We start from the raw sequence: 18352 nt of genomic DNA, 5'->3' as shown, positions 1-18352 counted from the left end.
AATAGGAGTAAATTAGAAAGTTGCTTAAAATTCAATGCTCTATCTGAATCATGAAAGAAAAAAATTGGGTTCAGTGTCCCTTTATTAAACAGTACTTCTAGCTATACAACACTTTACCTTAAAATTTTACCATAGAGTAGTTGAGGCTAGTGCACTCGAACGCTCCCTCTGCAGGTTGCTGTATAACATTGCATGCTCCTAAGCCTACTTTAGAATGCCAAGATTCAATGAAGTAGGGCTGTTGTTACAACTAAGGAGACTAAGAGGCCAAGGTCAATTTGATAACAAAAGTAAATTGTACATTGTAAATCATTAAACTTTAAATTTGTCTTTCATGTCCTTTAGCATGCTATTTTTTATTTCAAGACACTTAAAGTAAGGCCTTGTGAATATCTAATAAAAAAAAATTGGAAAGCTTTACTATGATTATTATATATTGAACACTACACTGGAAAATTCTTATTACATGATTGTAACCAAGCCTTATAAAACATGCTAAACAACATTTTTTATAATATATGCTTCCTACCTCTCCATCTTTTGATTCTAGACGTAAATCTGTTCTACATGATGCCTCCAAACTTCCAGCTTCTGCATTAATCTCAATCCCTTTCGGTGCCTCCATTACCAAGGTGCGGGTTGGCGATTCCAACCTATAGAAAACAGATGTAGAACAGTCACAATGAAGAAGCATTATGCAATATTCTGTATGAAGAACATGGTTTCCTCTCTCCTCTCATTAGCAAATAATTCAATTAGTTTACCAGGATTTGAAGACTACAAAGAATATTTACACCAGCACACTTGTTCTGCTCCTTCTCTCTCCTACCTGGGTCTTGTTGCTATCTAAAAAGCTTGCTATCCTACCTCCTTATTCCTTTCTCTTTCTGTCTCTCCTTGTGATATTTCTCTCACTGTTTCTTGGCAAACATATCTCTTGCCTTTGCCCTGTACTCATCTAACAATTTCTTCATCTACTTCCAATGTTTATCTCTCTCTCTACTCATTGCCCATATCAGTCTCTCTCCACATTGCTCATCATTTTTCTTTTACTTGCCATTGTCACTCTTTGACGTGTCTGTATCTTTCTTCTTTTTTTCCATGTCTATTATTGCTATCTCTCTTCCTCTCCCTGCCTTCCCTGTCTGCCTCACTCACCTCATCGTGCCTGTTTCTCTCACTTTTGCTATCTTACCTATATGTTTTCCTTGTCTTTACTATGTGCCAGGTATCTTGCCATTGCTATGTCTCTTCTTCTTGTCCATGCTATCTACATTCCTTGTCATGCCATTCACACTATCTTAATGTGTCTGCCTGTATTTATTTCCATGTATGTTCTCCCTCTAACCTCCATGCCCTGTCGCTCTCCTTGTACTGCCTGTTTCTTGTCTTTGTCCTGCCTGCCTCTGTAATCCTTGTACTGTCTGTCTCTTCCATGTCATGCCAGTCTCCCACCTTCTTGCCCTGCCCCTCATTCCTCCTAGTCATACTTCTCTCAATCCTTCTTGTCCTTCCTCTCTCTCTCTTTCTTTCCCTGACATTCTCTCCTCCTTGTCCCGTTTGTTTTTCTCCCTTGCCTTGCTTCTCCTTCTTGTCCTGTCTCTCTACCTGACTTGCTTTGTCTGCCTAGCTCTCCTTCTTGTCATGCCCGTTTCCCAACCCCTTGTGCTGCCCCTCTGTTCTACTTGCCATTTTGCTATCTATCTTCCATATTCTGCCTTTATCTCTCTTCCTTACCCTGCATCTCTCCCCTCCTTTTACTCCTTGTCCTATCTCTCTCCTTTTTAGCCGACCTGTCCCTGTCTTGTTTGCCCTGTCTGCCTTCTCCTTATTTCCCTGTTTTTATCTCTCTACCTTGCTCTGCTTGTCCTTTACCTACTTTCCATACATTTGCCTACTCTTTTTCACCTGCCTCTTTCTTCTCTCTATATTGCCTGTATTTTTTTCCTGGCCATCTCTCTTTCTACCCTCTGTCCTGTCTCTTTCTCTGGTCTTCATTCTGATTGCCTCTTTCTCTACCATTTGGCTTATCTCTTCCTCCATGTGTTCCCTTTCTCTCTCCTCTTTATTTTCCAGTCTTTCTTCTTCTTGTTCTGATGGTCTTTACTGTTTATGCACCCAATAACACCTTTTCCTATAGTTGCTCTACCTTTTCCTTGCATATATACATAACATACCACATATGCTACAATTATTATTTGCTATTTACATGATTATGTTACAACCAACGCTAAATAATTGTATAGACACTAGTTAAAGCTAATTTAAGACATAAAAGCACAAAATATTATACAGTATGTTTTTTTGCTAGTCCTTATTTTTGGTGTGGTGGTCCTTTGCATAGTAGAAGCATTTCTAATTCTCCAACAGTCAGGATTTGTTTCACTTGGGTGACCGTCTGAACAAAGAACAAGACCATTTGTATCACCGTCAATTTCCTTGAAATGAGGGCAGTAGTTGGCACAATAATCGTTACTGTTATTTATGAGGTCACTGGTGTCGTTTTGTTTTATTAGGAAACACAACATCCCAATGAGACTTAATCAAATCAAATTAATGAGCTTTTCACACCTCGTCATAATGATCCCTTGCTCATTTTCCTTTCAAGGTTCCTTGTTATCTGCATTTGTTATACAAACGTGATGTCTGAAAGAATAGACAGGGTGCTCCATTCGAACAGAAAAGGAAAGTATTACAATTAGCTGCATTAGCTGCAGTCAAAATATATTGCAACTATGTAACCAACACTATCTCTTTAACGAGGTTCAACACCAGGGTACGCCTGTACTGACATAGAATTAGCTTTATTCTAGTAGCATTTTGAATTATATTACAGAAGATTTACTTAAACAAAAAACACCAGCATTTACAGGGAGAAGAAACCCCAAATTTGTGATTCAGAGCATACAATTAAAAATTTTACTTATATGATCAAATTTACTTCATTCTCATGGTATTCTTCATCAAATATATATCTAGATTAATAGCACACACATTTCTGGAGCAGTACATGACAGGAAACATAGTAGCCACCTATTGCTATAGTTATAAGGCTACTGACATATATTACTCTAGTCACGTGCATGTTCCTACACATTCTACCTGCTTTTCTACAAAGGATACCTAGACAGCAAAGTAAATTTGATAACTGAAAGAAATTGGAAAGTTTTTTTTTTTTTAAATGTTGCACTCAACATTTTCATGTCCCTTTAAAGGAAAATACAGCCTTTACTTAGAGCCAAAGGATATCTAAAACAGTATGAATTTTTAAAGTGACATTAAACACTTTGAGATGGTAATATAAAATGATAAATCATATATATATATATATTAAAAAAAACTCTACAATATACTTTCATTATTTATTTCTGTCCCATTTTCCTGTAATTCCATTCTGAAGGTGTTAGTTTCTGTTAGAAATGGAAGTGCAGAACACTGTTATATTCCACACAGCCATTGGCTGCACACTCTAGTGACCTATTTATAACTGTCCCTAATTGGCCACAGCAGAGAAAGTAACCTAAGTTACAAAATGGCAGCTCCCATTGATTTAGAGAGGCCCATTTATCAAGCTCCGAATGGAGCTTGAGGGCCGTGTTTCTGGCGAGTCTTCAGACTCACCAGAAACAGCAGTAATGAAGCAGCGGTCTAAAGACTGCTGCTCCATAACCCTGTCCGCCTGCTCTGAGCAGGCGGACAGGAATCGCCACAATTTAACCCGATCGAGTACGATCGGGTTGATTGACACCCCCCTACTGGCGGCCAATTGGCCGCGAGTCTGCAGGGAGCGGCGTTGCACCAGCAGCTCACAAGAGCTGCTGGTGCAATGCTGAATACGGAGAGCGTATTGCTCTCCGCATTCAGCGATGTCTGACGGATCTGATCCGCACTGTCGGATCAGGTCCGAAAGACATTTGATAAATAGGCCTCATAGACATTAAACCTTTAGACTTATTTTGTCAGTATTTAAACTAATGAAAAAATACATCTACTTGTTATTCTCAGACTAATCTTTTCTTTGAATGCTTCATTCTATCCAGCATTTATTTAGTGTTTAATGTCCCTTTAAAGATATAATTAAACCTACCTACTGTTGAAAACTCCTTCATTGATCCTTTGGAAAGCAGTGAAAGCATTGCTGCATCTGAATGCACTCTCCCCTTAATTACTCTAATACACTAATCAGCCACAAGATTAAAACCAGACAGGTGAAGTGCATAACATTGATTATATCGTCACAATGGCACCTGTCAAGGGGTGGGATATATTAGGCAGCAAGTAAACAATCAGTTTTTGAATTTCATGTGTTGGAAGCAGGAAAAACGTGCAAGCAAAAAGATCTGAGTGATTTTGAGAAGAGCCAAATAGTGATTGCTAGATGACTGGGTCAGAGCATCTCCAAAATGGCAAGTCTTGTGGGGAGTTCCCGGTATGCAGTGGTTAGTAGAGAAAAGAGTTACAGTAAAAAACTGAAAAAGAATACACTGATTGCACTCACAGACATCTCAGAGCAATCAGTGTATTCTTTTTCAGTTCTTTACTATAACTCTTTTCTCTAGTATGTAACAATACACTGCACCCCATCCAACACATGACTGTGTATTTCAAACAAGAATACATTTTATAGAAGACGTATAAATAATAAATAGTAGTGCCATTGGTTTCCCCCAATAATGCAGTAGTTAGTACCTACCAAATATAGTGTAAGGAAGGACAACCGGTGAACCGGCGTCAGAATCATGGGTGCCCAAAGCTCATTGATGCACGTGGGGAGTGAAGGCTAGCCTGTCTGGTCCAATCACACAAAACAGCTACTGTAGCTGAAATTACTGAAAAAATGAATGCTGGCCATGATAGAAAGATGTCAGAACATACAGTGCATCACAGTTTTCTGCATAGCCGCAGACCAGTCAAAGTGCCCATAATGACCCCTGTCCACAGCCAAAATCGCCTTCAATGGGGACGTGGGTTTTAGAACTGGACCATGGAGCAATGGAAGATGGTTGCCTGGTCTGATGAATAATGTTTTCTTTTAGATCTTGTGAATGCGCACATGCATCATTCACCAGGGGAAGAAATGGCAGCAGGATGCACTATGGGAAGAAGGCCGGCCGGCGGAGGCAGTGTTATGCACTGGGAAATGTTCTGCTGGGAAACTTTGGGTCCTGGCATTCATGTGGATGTTATTTTGACATGTACCACCTACCTAGAGATTGTTGCAGACCACGTACACCCCTTCATGGCAATGGTGTTTCCTGATGGCAGTGGCCTCTTTCAGCAGGATAATACAACCTGACACACTGCAAAAATTGTTCAGGAATGGTTTGAGGAATATGACGAAGAGTTTAACGTGTTGCCTTGGCCTCCAAATTCCCCAGATCTCAATCCAATAAAGAATATGTAGGATGTGCTGGAACAACAAATCCAATCCATAGAGGCCCCACCTCAAAACTTGCAGGAAAAGGATCTGCTGCTAATGTCTTGGTGTCAGATACCCCAGGACACATTCAGAGGTCTTGTGGAGTACATGACTCAACCCATCTGAGCTGTTTTGGCAGCACAAGGGGGACTTACACGATATTAGGCAGGTGGTTTTAATGTTGTAGCTAATCAGAGTATCTCTTACTAGGGGAATAATGCATGTTACTGTTTGAATTTAAGTTCTCATTCAGAAGCAAAAAATATGGGAAATTTCTTAATTCAGTACTATCTCCCTGCCAAGATGCTGTATGTAGGTGTAATGACCACAATATTCAACAGAAATTCACTTGAAAACATAAGACATTTTTTTTTTCTTTGTGTTTGTGTGTGTGTGTGGGAGTGATTGCAGAAATTACATCTTGAATTGGCTACTAAACCAGAAATATCCTTGCTTTTCTATATTTCCTTTTTTTTAAAAAGATTATGGGCCAGATTACGAGTGGAGCACTAACAATTTTATGTGCGAGCGATAAGGGGTTTAGCGCGGGTATTTGCACTCTTTGAGTTTGCCGCTCATATTACAAGTTGAAAGTAAATGCAATGACTTGAACGCAATTACGATTTACGCTAAAATGATTACGCGTCCTCAGAGCTCTGGTTTACCGTTCAGCGAAACAAAAAAGTGTCACAAAACAAATTAAAAATACATTACAAGTTATAGTTACTCTCATAATAACACCATCTAATACAAATTAATTGAATAAAAATATTGCACACATTTTTTTTATAAGGGCTCAAATATATGAGGTCTCAGGGGCTTTAAAATAGACATACATACATATACATGTATAAAGATGTATATATATATATACACATATATATGTATACATATGTATTCATGTGTGTATATATGTATTTACAGGTATATATACACATATAAATACCTATGTACGTATATATATATATATATATATTCTTCAATATAACAGGAAACCAGCCAGAATTTTTCAAAAACAGGGGTCAAAATTTATTGACGGTTCGGGGAGTAAACCTCCCCTTCCTCAGAACATAAACTGTACAAGCACACTGCACCTTAAATAAGCAAACAAATACAAAAACACTTCCCACTTCCTGCTCAGAAAGAGCGCCAAAAACACATTACTTCCGGTTTAACATGCATGACCCGGAAGTGCTTAATCAAATTATTCCAGAGTACATATCATAATAACAATAGTGCCATGAAAATAGTAAAAATAAATGCCCACACACTATGTATACATTCTGTGTCTCTTCATTATATCCTTAACAATTACAACATTCTGATCACATATAAACCTCGTAAACCATAGTGTACATCATAACGATGTGTGTTTATCCACACCCGGAAGTTACACAACCACTTCCGGTATGCCGTGACTAACATTCTCTGTGCCTTCTAATTAACATGTTAATCAAATGTTGTGCCTTACTGTGATCTAATCTATGTGTCAATAGGGTCATAATCCTCGTAATAGACCACGCTCGCATCGTTGATGCCCACCTCCGTGTTCTCCTTTGCCTATGTGTCCTGTGACCGCTACCGGAAGTTGCGTCAATTCCGGTGATTATGCATTGCTCGTGTTGCAATGTTAAGCATGTCATGTAGTGTTACTTTGATATATCCTGGTGCTTGTGCTTCTTACAAGGTAAATTAAAGAAGTTTGCCAAGTAATAAGCCTTATAGTAATATGTGCTGTAAGCTGTTGCTATGGGGAATGGTTGACAGGGAAGCCTGAAATGAGCAGTCAAATATTAAATTCTTTATTGAATCAACTTTCTTTATTGTTTATTTATTCTTTATTGAATCAACAAGTTTTTATATGTATATGTGTGATAAATAACAGAGATATAGGCACATCCAGTGGTCAGAAGGACCTAGACTGGGCACACAAAGGAGCTAGCAGCTAGAAATGTATAAGAATAGAGTCTGACAGAGGTCTAGCTAAACAGATGATAACTAATATTGGCCAGCAGTATCCAATAAAACAGATTTCACACACAGAAATGGACTATGGCTGACTGGTACTATCAGCAGACTGATTGTCACAAAAAATTGGTATGGGTGTCAGGTAGTAATAAGCAGTACAAGTAAGCTGGCATGTATGGCTGACACAATATGCAAGTTGGTATAGCTTATATAGCTTACAGGGGCTTTTAGCAGGAATGATCCAGCAAGTGCTAATAGCAGGAAGGGCCAAGCAATGACCTCCAAATTAGGCATACATTATGATTACAAATGAGACAACACACGAAGGATGGGTGTAAAGGCCGCAATCCGCATTTAATAAAATTCTTTTATAAATTATAACATAGAAATGTAATCATAACTCTGAATAACATGAAAATCGTAAGGTGCTTGCCACAACAGATGAACCTTCCACAGGCTTACAAGCAGGAACATCCCCCACCAAACTCTCCCGCCTCTTTAGGGAGGTACCAATTTACATAAAGATATTGAATATTAAACAAGCACCCCCGCAACAGCAGGCTGCGACAAAGTCTTGATAAACCGGAAAACAAAGGGGGAGGGAGGGAACTTCACCTTGCTGTTGCAGAGACTCAAGAGGAGGCTGAGACTTCCGCCCCAGCCTTAAGACCCTTCAGCCCAGCCCACCCCTACCAGGCTCCACCCTCTCCATTAGCCAGCATTGAGGTAAAATTCCCCTCCGGCGATGCTCTCCTCCAGGGGGCACTGACACCAAATTAGGCATACATTACGATTACAAATGAGACAACACACGAAGGATGGGTGTAAAGGCTGCAACCCGCATTTAATAAAATTCTATTATAAATTATAACATAGAAATTTAATCATAACTCTGAATACCGTAAAAACATATTAACATGTGAAAATCGTAAGTTGTTGCTACAACAGATGAACCTTCCACAGGCTTACAAGCAAGGAACATCCCCCACCAAACTCTCCTGCCTCTTTAGGGAGGTACCAATTTACATAAAGATATCAAATATTAAACAAACACCCCCGCCACAGCACGTCACAGACGAGCCAACCCCAAATTGACTAGGGCCTTTAACACCCCCTCTCTGATGTTGAAATTAAAAAGGTGGAGTCCGAACTTGTTAATGTGGATCCCGTCTTTTAAGAAAAAACAACAGCCAGTCTCCCGACTTATCCCCTTCTTGTGAAGCTCGAGGCCCAGCCCCATCTCACCTCTGGCCTTACCTGCGCCATTCCGCTCCCAACCACCGTCCTCCTCGTGTCGCCGGCATCTGCTGCACGCACCGCCACCTGCTCCCGGGGCCTCCGATGTACTGCGTCTTCTCACCATCTGGCGCCTGGGCCCGCTGGATCCTGCTCTCTGCCCATCACCATCCCGACTCCTCCCGCATCTGCAGCCATCTGGGGACAGCAGGTCTGGTGGTCTTGACCTCCTCTGTGGCCTGCCATGATGATCCTCAATGCCCTCCAGCTCCCCCGCCATTCCAGATGGTCCCGCTGCTGCCAAGCACTCCTGCAGCCACGCTATGCCTTTTTCTTCCACCATCCTTCTCACCGCTGCCCTCAGACTCTCCATGACTACCTCTCCAGTCTCTGCAACCGCAAGCCTGTGAGCGCTGAACTTCACCTTGCCATTGCAGAGACTCAAGAGGAGGCTGAGACTTCCGCCCCAGCCTTAAGACCCTTCAGCCCAGCCCACCCCTACCAGGCTCCACCCTCTCCATTAGCCGGCATTAGGGTCAAATTCCCCTCCGGCGATGCTCTCCTCCAGGGGGCATGACTTATACACAGGGCATAATCAGCATAATACACTATACAGGCAGTAGCCAGCAAGACACAACAAGGACATATGAGCCAGCAGGACACAATAATTAGATAATGGCTAGCACAATGTGAAATTTGGGTAAGCAAGATTCAGTATACTGGCAATGGTTGGCAAACTACAATATCAAGGTAATGGGCAGCAGGCTATGATATTTAGGTAATAGCTAACATGATACAATACCCAGGGAACAGCAAACATTTTACATTGGTATTGGCAAGCAGGATACAATATGAAGCTAGTAGCCAGTGAGATAAATATGCAGGAAATGACCAGCAGGACACTGTTATAGTTTGGCAAATCGCTTATGTTATAGTTCCATTACAATGTATATATTGTATGTATGAGAATATTTATGTATTTGTATAATATTCTAGTCATATTAATTGGCCATGAGAAATATAGAAGCTGTATTTCTTTCTATGCCCTATTTCAGTTACAAAAGCTATGAAGTCTTTTGTTTACTGCCCTGTCTCAAGAACAAAAGCTATACAAGCCTTTTTGTTTACCATGCCCTGTCTATCTCAAAGAGAATCAGAAGATGGTAAATAAAGAGTTATTTTCTCAGGCTTCCTTTCATTCAATAAGAGTCACCAAATGTTTACATGTAAATAGGAGTCTTTCATGTACCTGTTGGGGTGTGGATGGTAAATAACAGGTTATCATGGACAAAAGAACATCTGACCTTACAATCAGAACAGCTGTCCAAGCCATATGATTTATAGCTATCCACCCCTTACAATAGCCCTATTTACATGTAAACAGCTAGGACCAATGGAATTTAGTTTTCCAAATATGGTGAAGCGGGAAACAAATTAAAAGCAATCAAAGCAATACTAACAGATGGGACAATTCTGAATATATAGAACAAGAGTTAGTCAGTAGTCAGAGAGAGGGGAGGATGAGGACAGGAAGCTAGCAGAAACATCCAGACTGTTCACAAGATAATCCCAAGGTACCTATGTCATGTATGTTTGTGTAAATGTATATTTGTAAGTAAATGTTAATTGTTATTGTCTTTAGGCCTATGCATTGAATATTGTGCCCTTTTATGTTTTATAGCTGATCTAATAAATAATTGTGTATTTTGAAACCAACAGTAATTTTAAGAGTCTTATTGCATTGGGTTATTTATCAGTTTCTCATCTATATGTGTATTTATGCAATATTTTAAACTAGAACTTAGTCAGTTCTATCTATTAATATAATATAGAAATATTTAATCCCATAGCTACAATTTGTACATTGTAAGCCCCTTTTTAGCTAAATAATAAGCCATATTTCATATAATTTATGCCTTGCATGGTCAAGAAAACATAAACGAATATATATCTGGATTAGTTAGAATTTAATTGTTAATTCCTCAATGAGCCATAAAAAGCTGTGTAAATAAACAGATATATTTTATGGACGTAGTTATATTGTCACTCTGGGATAAAATCAGAAAATATTGCATAAATATACATATATATATATATATACGCACTTTACAAGTCAGATTAAGGATCTAAAATTCCTCATATTAAATAACCTTTAAGACTAAATATTATATTTGTACTCTAAAATTATTACTTTTAAGAGTTCTGTTAAGAGTTCTTTTAAGAGTTGGCGAACCACGTCAGGTAATAGAAATTTACGTCTCCATCAAGATATTTTATCCGGCATATACGTTTTATACGTATGGTGAGGCTACTAGCAGTAGGATCTAAAATTCCTCATATTAAATAACCTTTAAGACTAAATATTATATTTGTACTCTAAAATTATTACTTTTAAGAGTTCTGTTAAGAGTTCTTTTAAGAACATTATGTGAAGGTAAAGAACAAAGGTCTGAATGACAATGAGAAGAGACTAGCAGTGGGTAACAGAGAGAAACCAGACATTGGAGAGTATATTATCTTGTGCTTAAACAGCATGTGAGATGTTCCTTGGGAGCAATGTACCACTGGGCAGCTCTCCAACCTCTTTTATATAATATAAAGCAGCTCAGAAGGCTTCTCTTCAACTGCTTGGTGTCTTCAAGGAGGAGGCAGAAGCAAGTAACTAAATCCCTCCGCAGGGCACCATGACTCAAGCACCAAATAGGTTACTACATGCATTTACACAGACCCATGTACTCTTGTTTATAGGAAAAGCATATTCTAAATCTTGGCAAATCCTATTCTTTACATGCTACTTTTACAGATCTGTGATAGTAGGTACTTAGCTAATAAACTGTGCAAGGGTTTGTATTCTTCTTCAGTGCTGCCTATCATATAAGCTAAGCTATGCAACATATACTGTATGAGTACTTTTAAATGTAAGAATTCTATGAAAAGTCAATTTCTTATGTATAAATAAAAGTATATGTATGTAAAGAGTATTACAGTTTTTTGTTTTGTGAAAATCATATGTTCCTATGCTGAAAAATAAATATTTTTGTTCTTATGCATGTGGGCGTGTCACTGTCTTCCAAAGGAATTATGGGAGTTTTTTTAAGAGCCACTGCACCTCTGTCCAAAAACCAGTTGTGAACTTGTTTTAAAATAAAAATTCCAACTTTAACTTATCATATATGTGCAGGGCTTTTTTTTGGGGGGGGGGTACTCACCGGTACTGAGTACCCTCACCTCTGCCAACTCATAATATTAGTAATCATCATGTAAATCATGTAATCATGTAACATAAGGACTGGTGAGGATAGCGAGGCTGAAGACGCTCTAGGGAGCCTAAAGAAATCATATTGCACTTGCGCTACAGTTAGCGCACCACTTGTAATCTAGGCAATTGTAAATAATGTTGTCCCTTGGCTTTTCTCAAAGTTACTGAGCAGAATATATCAATCAATAATTAATGAGTACCGGCACCTTTTTTCTTTGTACAGGTACATTTTCTTTTACAAAAAAGCACTATATATTTTTTTTTATATACATATATACAGTGGATATAAAAAGTCTACACACCCCTGTTAAAATGTCAGGTTTCTGTGATGTAAAAAAATGAGACAAAGATAAATCATTTCAGAACTTTTTCCACCTTTAATGTGACCTATAAACTGTACAACTCAATTGAAAAACAAACTGAAATCTTTTAGGTAAAGGGGAAATAAAAATAAAAAACTAAAATAATATGGTAATTTTAACTTTTTATATCCACTGTGTGTGTGTATATATATATATATATATATATATATATATATATATATATATACACACACATATATATAAACATACACACACATATATATATATATATATACACACACAATTACATACACTCATACATATGTTTAGTGTTCATTTATATACTGTACATGACAGAAACGTGTTCAGCTTAGATTGTGACAGTGCGATGTAGATATATCTGAGCTGTGGGTTCTTGTCACATTGCAGCAGTCCTTATGTAGATGTTATTGCAGTGTTTTGAACCGAGAACCTATTTTTAATTACTGCTTATCCGAACAAATAATTTTTTTTCTCTTAGGAAAAGATAAGTGCTTCATTTGAGTATATAAAATTATATCACCTATATGTCAAATCCCCACAACATTGCTGATACATACAGATGGGGCTAAGGTGCCTGCGTATACTGCTATAGATCTATTATCTGTAAGTTCACCTTGAATAATTTCTCATGTTTGTTTTAAGTACATTGGTTAACCTTTAAAACTAGTTATTCCATGAACTATACTCGTTAATTATGGGGCCTTATTATCATAGTGTGAGCGGACATTATCCGATATTCCGGATCATGTCCGCTGCACATCGATAAATGCCGACTGCATACGCTGCGGGCATTTATCATTGCACCAGCAGTTCTTGTGAACTGCTGGTGCAATGCCGCCCCCTGCAGATTCATGGCCAATCGGCCGCTAGCAGGGGGTGTCAATCAACCTGATTGTATTCGATCGGGTTGATTTCTGGCGATGTCTGTCCGCCGCATCAGAGCAGGCTGACAGGTTATGGAGCAGCGGTCTTTAGACCGATGCTTCATAACTTCTGGAGACACGGGGCATCAAGCTCCATACGGAGCTTGATAAATATGCCCCAATAGCTCAAATGAAATGTCCACAAGTGGCTTCTTATATAAGATATATCTGATTGGTTCAAAAGTGCCATTAAATACAGTAAAATTGCATAACTAAAAGCAGCATAATAAAAAGACAAAGCAATAGCACTTTGAATTTAAAATTAGCAGCAGATTTTTTCTGACAATTGTATCCTTTTCCCCCATTTGCTGGCCCCTGTATCATGTGACAGCCATCAGCCAATCACAGACTTGTTTATGTATACACTGTGAACTAGTGCACAAGCTCCGTAGGGGCTGGTGCATCTGAAAGTGTGTATATTATGTTAGCACAGCTGCCATTTTTTTTTATCATGCCTTACCCTAATGGGTAGCACAGCAGAACTAAATATGCTCAAATTACAAGTGGTGAGTTATGTTGTGCTTAAGCGCAACACATAACAGCGCTAAAAAGCGCAACTGGAGGCCTAAAGTAAAGTGTTAGGTTTAAAATAAAAGTAAACATTTTAAAAACATATTAAAATAAAACATTTCACTCATTTATATACATTAAAAGAAAAATATATGTTTATTATTAAAGGGACATGAAACCCAACATTTTTATTTCATGACACAGAGAGAGAATACAATTTTAAAAAATGTTTCCAATTTACTTCTGTTATCAAATTCACAACGTTCTCTTGTTATTCTTTGTTAAAGAGATATCCAGATAGGTAGCATGTACATGTCTGCAGCACTACATGACACGAAATAGTGCTGCCCTCTAGTGCTCTTGCTAATGTATAACATTGCTGCAATAGTGCTGCATACACGTGCACGCTCCTGAGCTTACCTTCCTACTTTCCAACAAAGGATAACAAGAAAATTAAAAAAAATTGATAATAGAAGTAAATTGCAAAGTTGTTTAAAATTGTATGCTACATCTGAATCATGAAAGGAAAAAAATTGGGTTTTCATTTTCCTTTAAAATAAATGATTATTTAAAGGGATGAAAGCGGCTTTCATCCTATTGGCTGATTTGAATTTGAAGAATCAAATCAGCCAATAGGAATGCAAGGGTACCCCTAAATAAAAGGGGTACCTTCCATTCAATCTTCAGTGTGTGGCTAGAGACCGCATGAAGAGGACCTCCATGTTGCGCGGATGAAGAGAACTACCGACGCCGCCAACAGGATAAAGCTAGAAGATAGACAGCAGCCTGGATGAAGACTGTAGAAGATGTTCCACCGATGGATGAAGATGTTTCGTTCCCTTCATCAATGGTGAATACCAATTTTAAGGGTTAGTGTTAGTTTTTTTTTGTGGGTGTTGTTTTTACTTTTAGATTAGGGCTTTTAATTTTTAACTAGTCCTAAAGCCCGTTCACACAGGCCATTTTTTTGCAGTACGTCGGTCCCACCCCTTGCTCTCTCTCCCTCCCCCTCTCTTTTGCGCTCTCTCTCGCTCCACTTCTCTTTTGCGCTCTCTCTCGCTCCACCTCTCTTTTGCTCTCTCTCCCCCCTCTCTTTTGCTCTCTCTCCCCCTTCACTTTTGATCTTTCTCCCCCTCTCTTTTGCTATCTCTCTCCCCCCTCTCTTTTGTTCTCTCTCTCTTCTCTCTCTTTTGCTCTCTCTCCTCTCTTTTGCTCTTTCCCCTCTCTTTTGCTCCCTCCGCCCCCCTCTATTTTGCTTTCTCTCCCCCCTTTCTTTTGCTCTCTCCCCCCTCTCTTTTGTACTGCACTCTCTCTCCCCTCCTCTCTTTTGTGCTCTCTCTCCCCCCCTCTCTTTTGCGCTCTCTCTCCCCTCCTCTCTTTTGTGCTCTCTCCCCCCCGCTCTTTTGCTCTCTCTCTCCCCCTCTCTTTTGCGCTCTCTCTCCCCCTCTCTTTTGCGCTCTCTCTCTCCCCCTCTCTTTTGTGCTCTCTCTCTCCCCCTCTCTTTTGTGCTCTCTCTCTCCCCCTCTCTTTTGCTCTCTCTCTCTCCCCCCTCTCTTTTTCTCTATCTCCCCCCTTTCTTTTGCACTCTCTCCCCTCTCTTTTGCGCTCTCTCTCCCCTATTTTGCGCTCTCTCTCTCCCCTCTCTTTTGCGCTCTCTCCCCCTCTTTTGCTCTTTCTCTCCCCCTCTCTTTTGCTCTCTCTCTCTCCCCCCTCTCTTTTGCTCTCTCTCCCCCCTCTCTTTTGCTCTCTCTCCACCCTCTCTTTTGCTCTCTCACCCCCCTCTCTTTTTCTTTCTCCCCCTCTCTTTTGCTCTCTCTCTTCCCCCCTCTTTCTCTCTCTCTCCCCCCTCTCTTTTGCTCTCTCTCCCCCCTCTCTTTTTCTCTCTCTCCCCCCTCTCTTTTGCTCTCTCTCTTCCCCCCTCTTTCTCTCTCTCTCTCTCCCCCTCTCTTTTGCTCTCTCTCCCCTTTTTTAATTTTGGGAGGTTGGGGGGTTGTAATGTTAGGGGGAAATTTGTTTATTTTTTGGCCCTTTTAAGGGCTATTAGTAGTTTATTTCTAGATTAGAGTTTTTTTTATTTTTTTGGTAATGGTAGTTTTTCAATTTGTTTGGTAATGTTAGGCTTTTTTAATTTTTAATAATGTAAGGTTTTTTATTTTCTGTAATGTTAGTTTTTTTTGTAATTTAGGTTATTTATTTTTTGTCATTTTTTTTATGGTAGTTAATATATTTCTATTTTTATTTAAGTGTATTTTAATTGGGGTTAAGTTAGGTGGTGTTAGGTTAAGGGGTTTGTTTATTTATTAGTTTAATACTTGTGGGGGATGGCGGTTTAGGGGTTAATAGATTAATTAGGTACTATGCATTGTGGGAGGATGGTGGTTTAGGAGTTAATACATTGTTATTAGTGATTGCGATGTGGGAGGATGGCAGTTTAGGGGTTAATACATTTTATTAGTGATTGCGATGTGGGAGGATAGCGTTTTCTATTTTTACAGGTGATTTTAACATAAAAATGAAATTACTGTTTTTTTTTAGTTACTTGTGCAATATACTAGCGTAAGTTACTGGCGACGCCAGAAATGTGTAGTTGCGCACATTTCTGAACCTCCAAAGTTTTTCACACTTATGCCAGTATATTATTATATGGCGGCGTGTGTTATGTGATTCAACTGATGTACGAGGTGAACTTACAGACGACATGGGTTTAAACAGTTGCGATTAAAAATATGCAACATATGTGATTGTGACCCTTGTATCTAAGCTTCTGCAGACTGCCTCTTAACTCAGATCTTTTTGACTGACTTGCATTTCAGGCAATTAGTGCTGACTCCACGGGCGTGAGCACAATGTTATCTATATGGCACACATGATCTAATGCTCTAGCAGTCAAATGCATTCAGATAAGAGGCGTCCTTCAAGGGCTTAGAAATTAGCATATGACAATACCTAGGTTTAGCTTTCAATTATAAATTCCAAGAAAAATTGGATAGTTGTTTAAAAGTACATGCCCTATCTGAATTATGAAAGTTTAATTTGGACTTTACTGTCCCTTTAAAGCACATCTTCATTACAACTGATGAATTAAACTCCTTCTAAAATATCGCTAACCTTCCAGATCTGTTGAAAGATACCCTCACTTTAACACTCAGCTGGCATGTTTATTTATTGCAAGAGTACACCAAGGTCCTGTAAATAGAATTTATTTTATGTCCCTTTTAAGGGTCACTAAACACAAAATTGTATTTCCATAAAAATGTGCAATTATGTAAAGCAAAAAATAAAATTTAGAAATGTACTTTCATAATGTGTATGTGACCTTTTTCTTATAATTGCAAATGTTCTTATTCTGGAAATGTACATTGTAGACTACACAAGCCTAACCCTGCTGCATAGCCATCTCTAAATAGAATCAAGAACGTTGATTGATACTTCAAAACAATGCACATTATGTTATCAAAATGATAGTGGCTACTCCATATAAATAAAATGGTGGTGGTAGGAGGGTAGTCATTGGAAAAAAATGGCAGTTAATAAAGTGTTAATATATTCAAGGTTTCCTATTTAAATGGTATGTTAATTTATTAAACACTACAGAAAAGTCCTATAATCATAAGGTATGTAAGTTATATCCCTAATTATGTTAAAGGGACAGTCAACTCCAAATTTTTTATTGTTTAAAAAGATAGTTAATCCCTGTATTCCCCATTTCTGTGATTACCTTGTATCTAAGCCTCTGCAGACTGCCCCTTATCACATGGCTATTTATTTATTATCGAATGACTGACATTTTAACCAATTGGTGCAGTGCCATGCACAACTCCATGGGAGAGAGCACACTGTTATCTATATGGCCCACATGAATGTGCAGTTTAGCAAATAAAAAAGCATGTGATCGGAGACTGTCTCTAGTGGCTTAGAATCATTCAGAAATTTAGAGGTTTAAACGTTATAAAGTATATTAATATAACAATGTTAGTTGTGCAAAGCTGGGGAATGGGCAGTAAAGGCGTTATCTATCTTTTTAAACAATAGCTATTCTAGTGTAGATTGTCCCTTTAAATATATAATAAAAGTGCAGCATCTTCTCTTTCATAAAAGAAAGGAAAAATGCACAATATTAATGCATACTTTTTGTACAATTATTTTGTGACACTATAAGATAACAATAAAGTGGAAATATAATCAGATATTATATAAGATGATTATCAGGGAAAAATAAATCATTATGTCTGTTTAAAATCTTGATTTTCTTTCTACATATGGACTGAATTGATACAGCTCACCTCTTTTTTGTGGATTTCACGGCAGTAACATTAGAATTAATGAGCTTAATAAGAAGTTAAACAATTTTGAAATGTTTATACTAAACTAACAAAAAGTGCCAGGCATGGTTAAGATATTTTTTCTTTGCAAGATAAAAAGACTATATGCAAACGTAATTGTGTCTTTTTTATTTGTTTAAATTAAATATGATCAGCATCTCTATAATAAGACACTGCTGCGCAAGTCTCTGCTGCTTGTGACGTACAAGGGCAGCAATAGCTCTCGCTGTTCAGTCTGCTAAGTCAGGCGCAATGAATCTTCTTCTACTTTACAATATATAATTACTGAACTTCCAGTCTGCTTTCGGAAAAGAAGGCTACTTGTGTAGGCATTCTAATTAAATGGTGAAAGCTCTTAATTAAAAAGCATA

At 38.4% G+C, this 18352-nt stretch overlaps 1 protein-coding gene across 3 annotated transcripts in view; it reads right to left on the bottom strand.

Annotated features, from left to right (window-relative positions):
• Nucleotides 1-18352, bottom strand: part of SGCD (sarcoglycan delta) — a 1642153-nt gene that overhangs the window by 12622 nt on the left and 1611179 nt on the right. For all 3 annotated transcript variants that reach the window (XM_053718718.1, XM_053718720.1, XM_053718719.1), the window contains one exon: nucleotides 530-653. In XM_053718718.1, the coding sequence (XP_053574693.1) occupies nucleotides 530-653 (124 nt within the window). The remainder of the gene's footprint in view (nucleotides 1-529; nucleotides 654-18352) is intronic.

This window comes from Bombina bombina, chromosome 6 (assembly GCF_027579735.1).
Source record: "Bombina bombina isolate aBomBom1 chromosome 6, aBomBom1.pri, whole genome shotgun sequence".
NCBI lineage: Eukaryota > Metazoa > Chordata > Amphibia > Anura > Bombinatoridae > Bombina > Bombina bombina.
The sequence above is the reverse complement of the archived record's forward strand: the minus strand, read 5'-3'. Positions and strand labels throughout refer to the sequence as shown.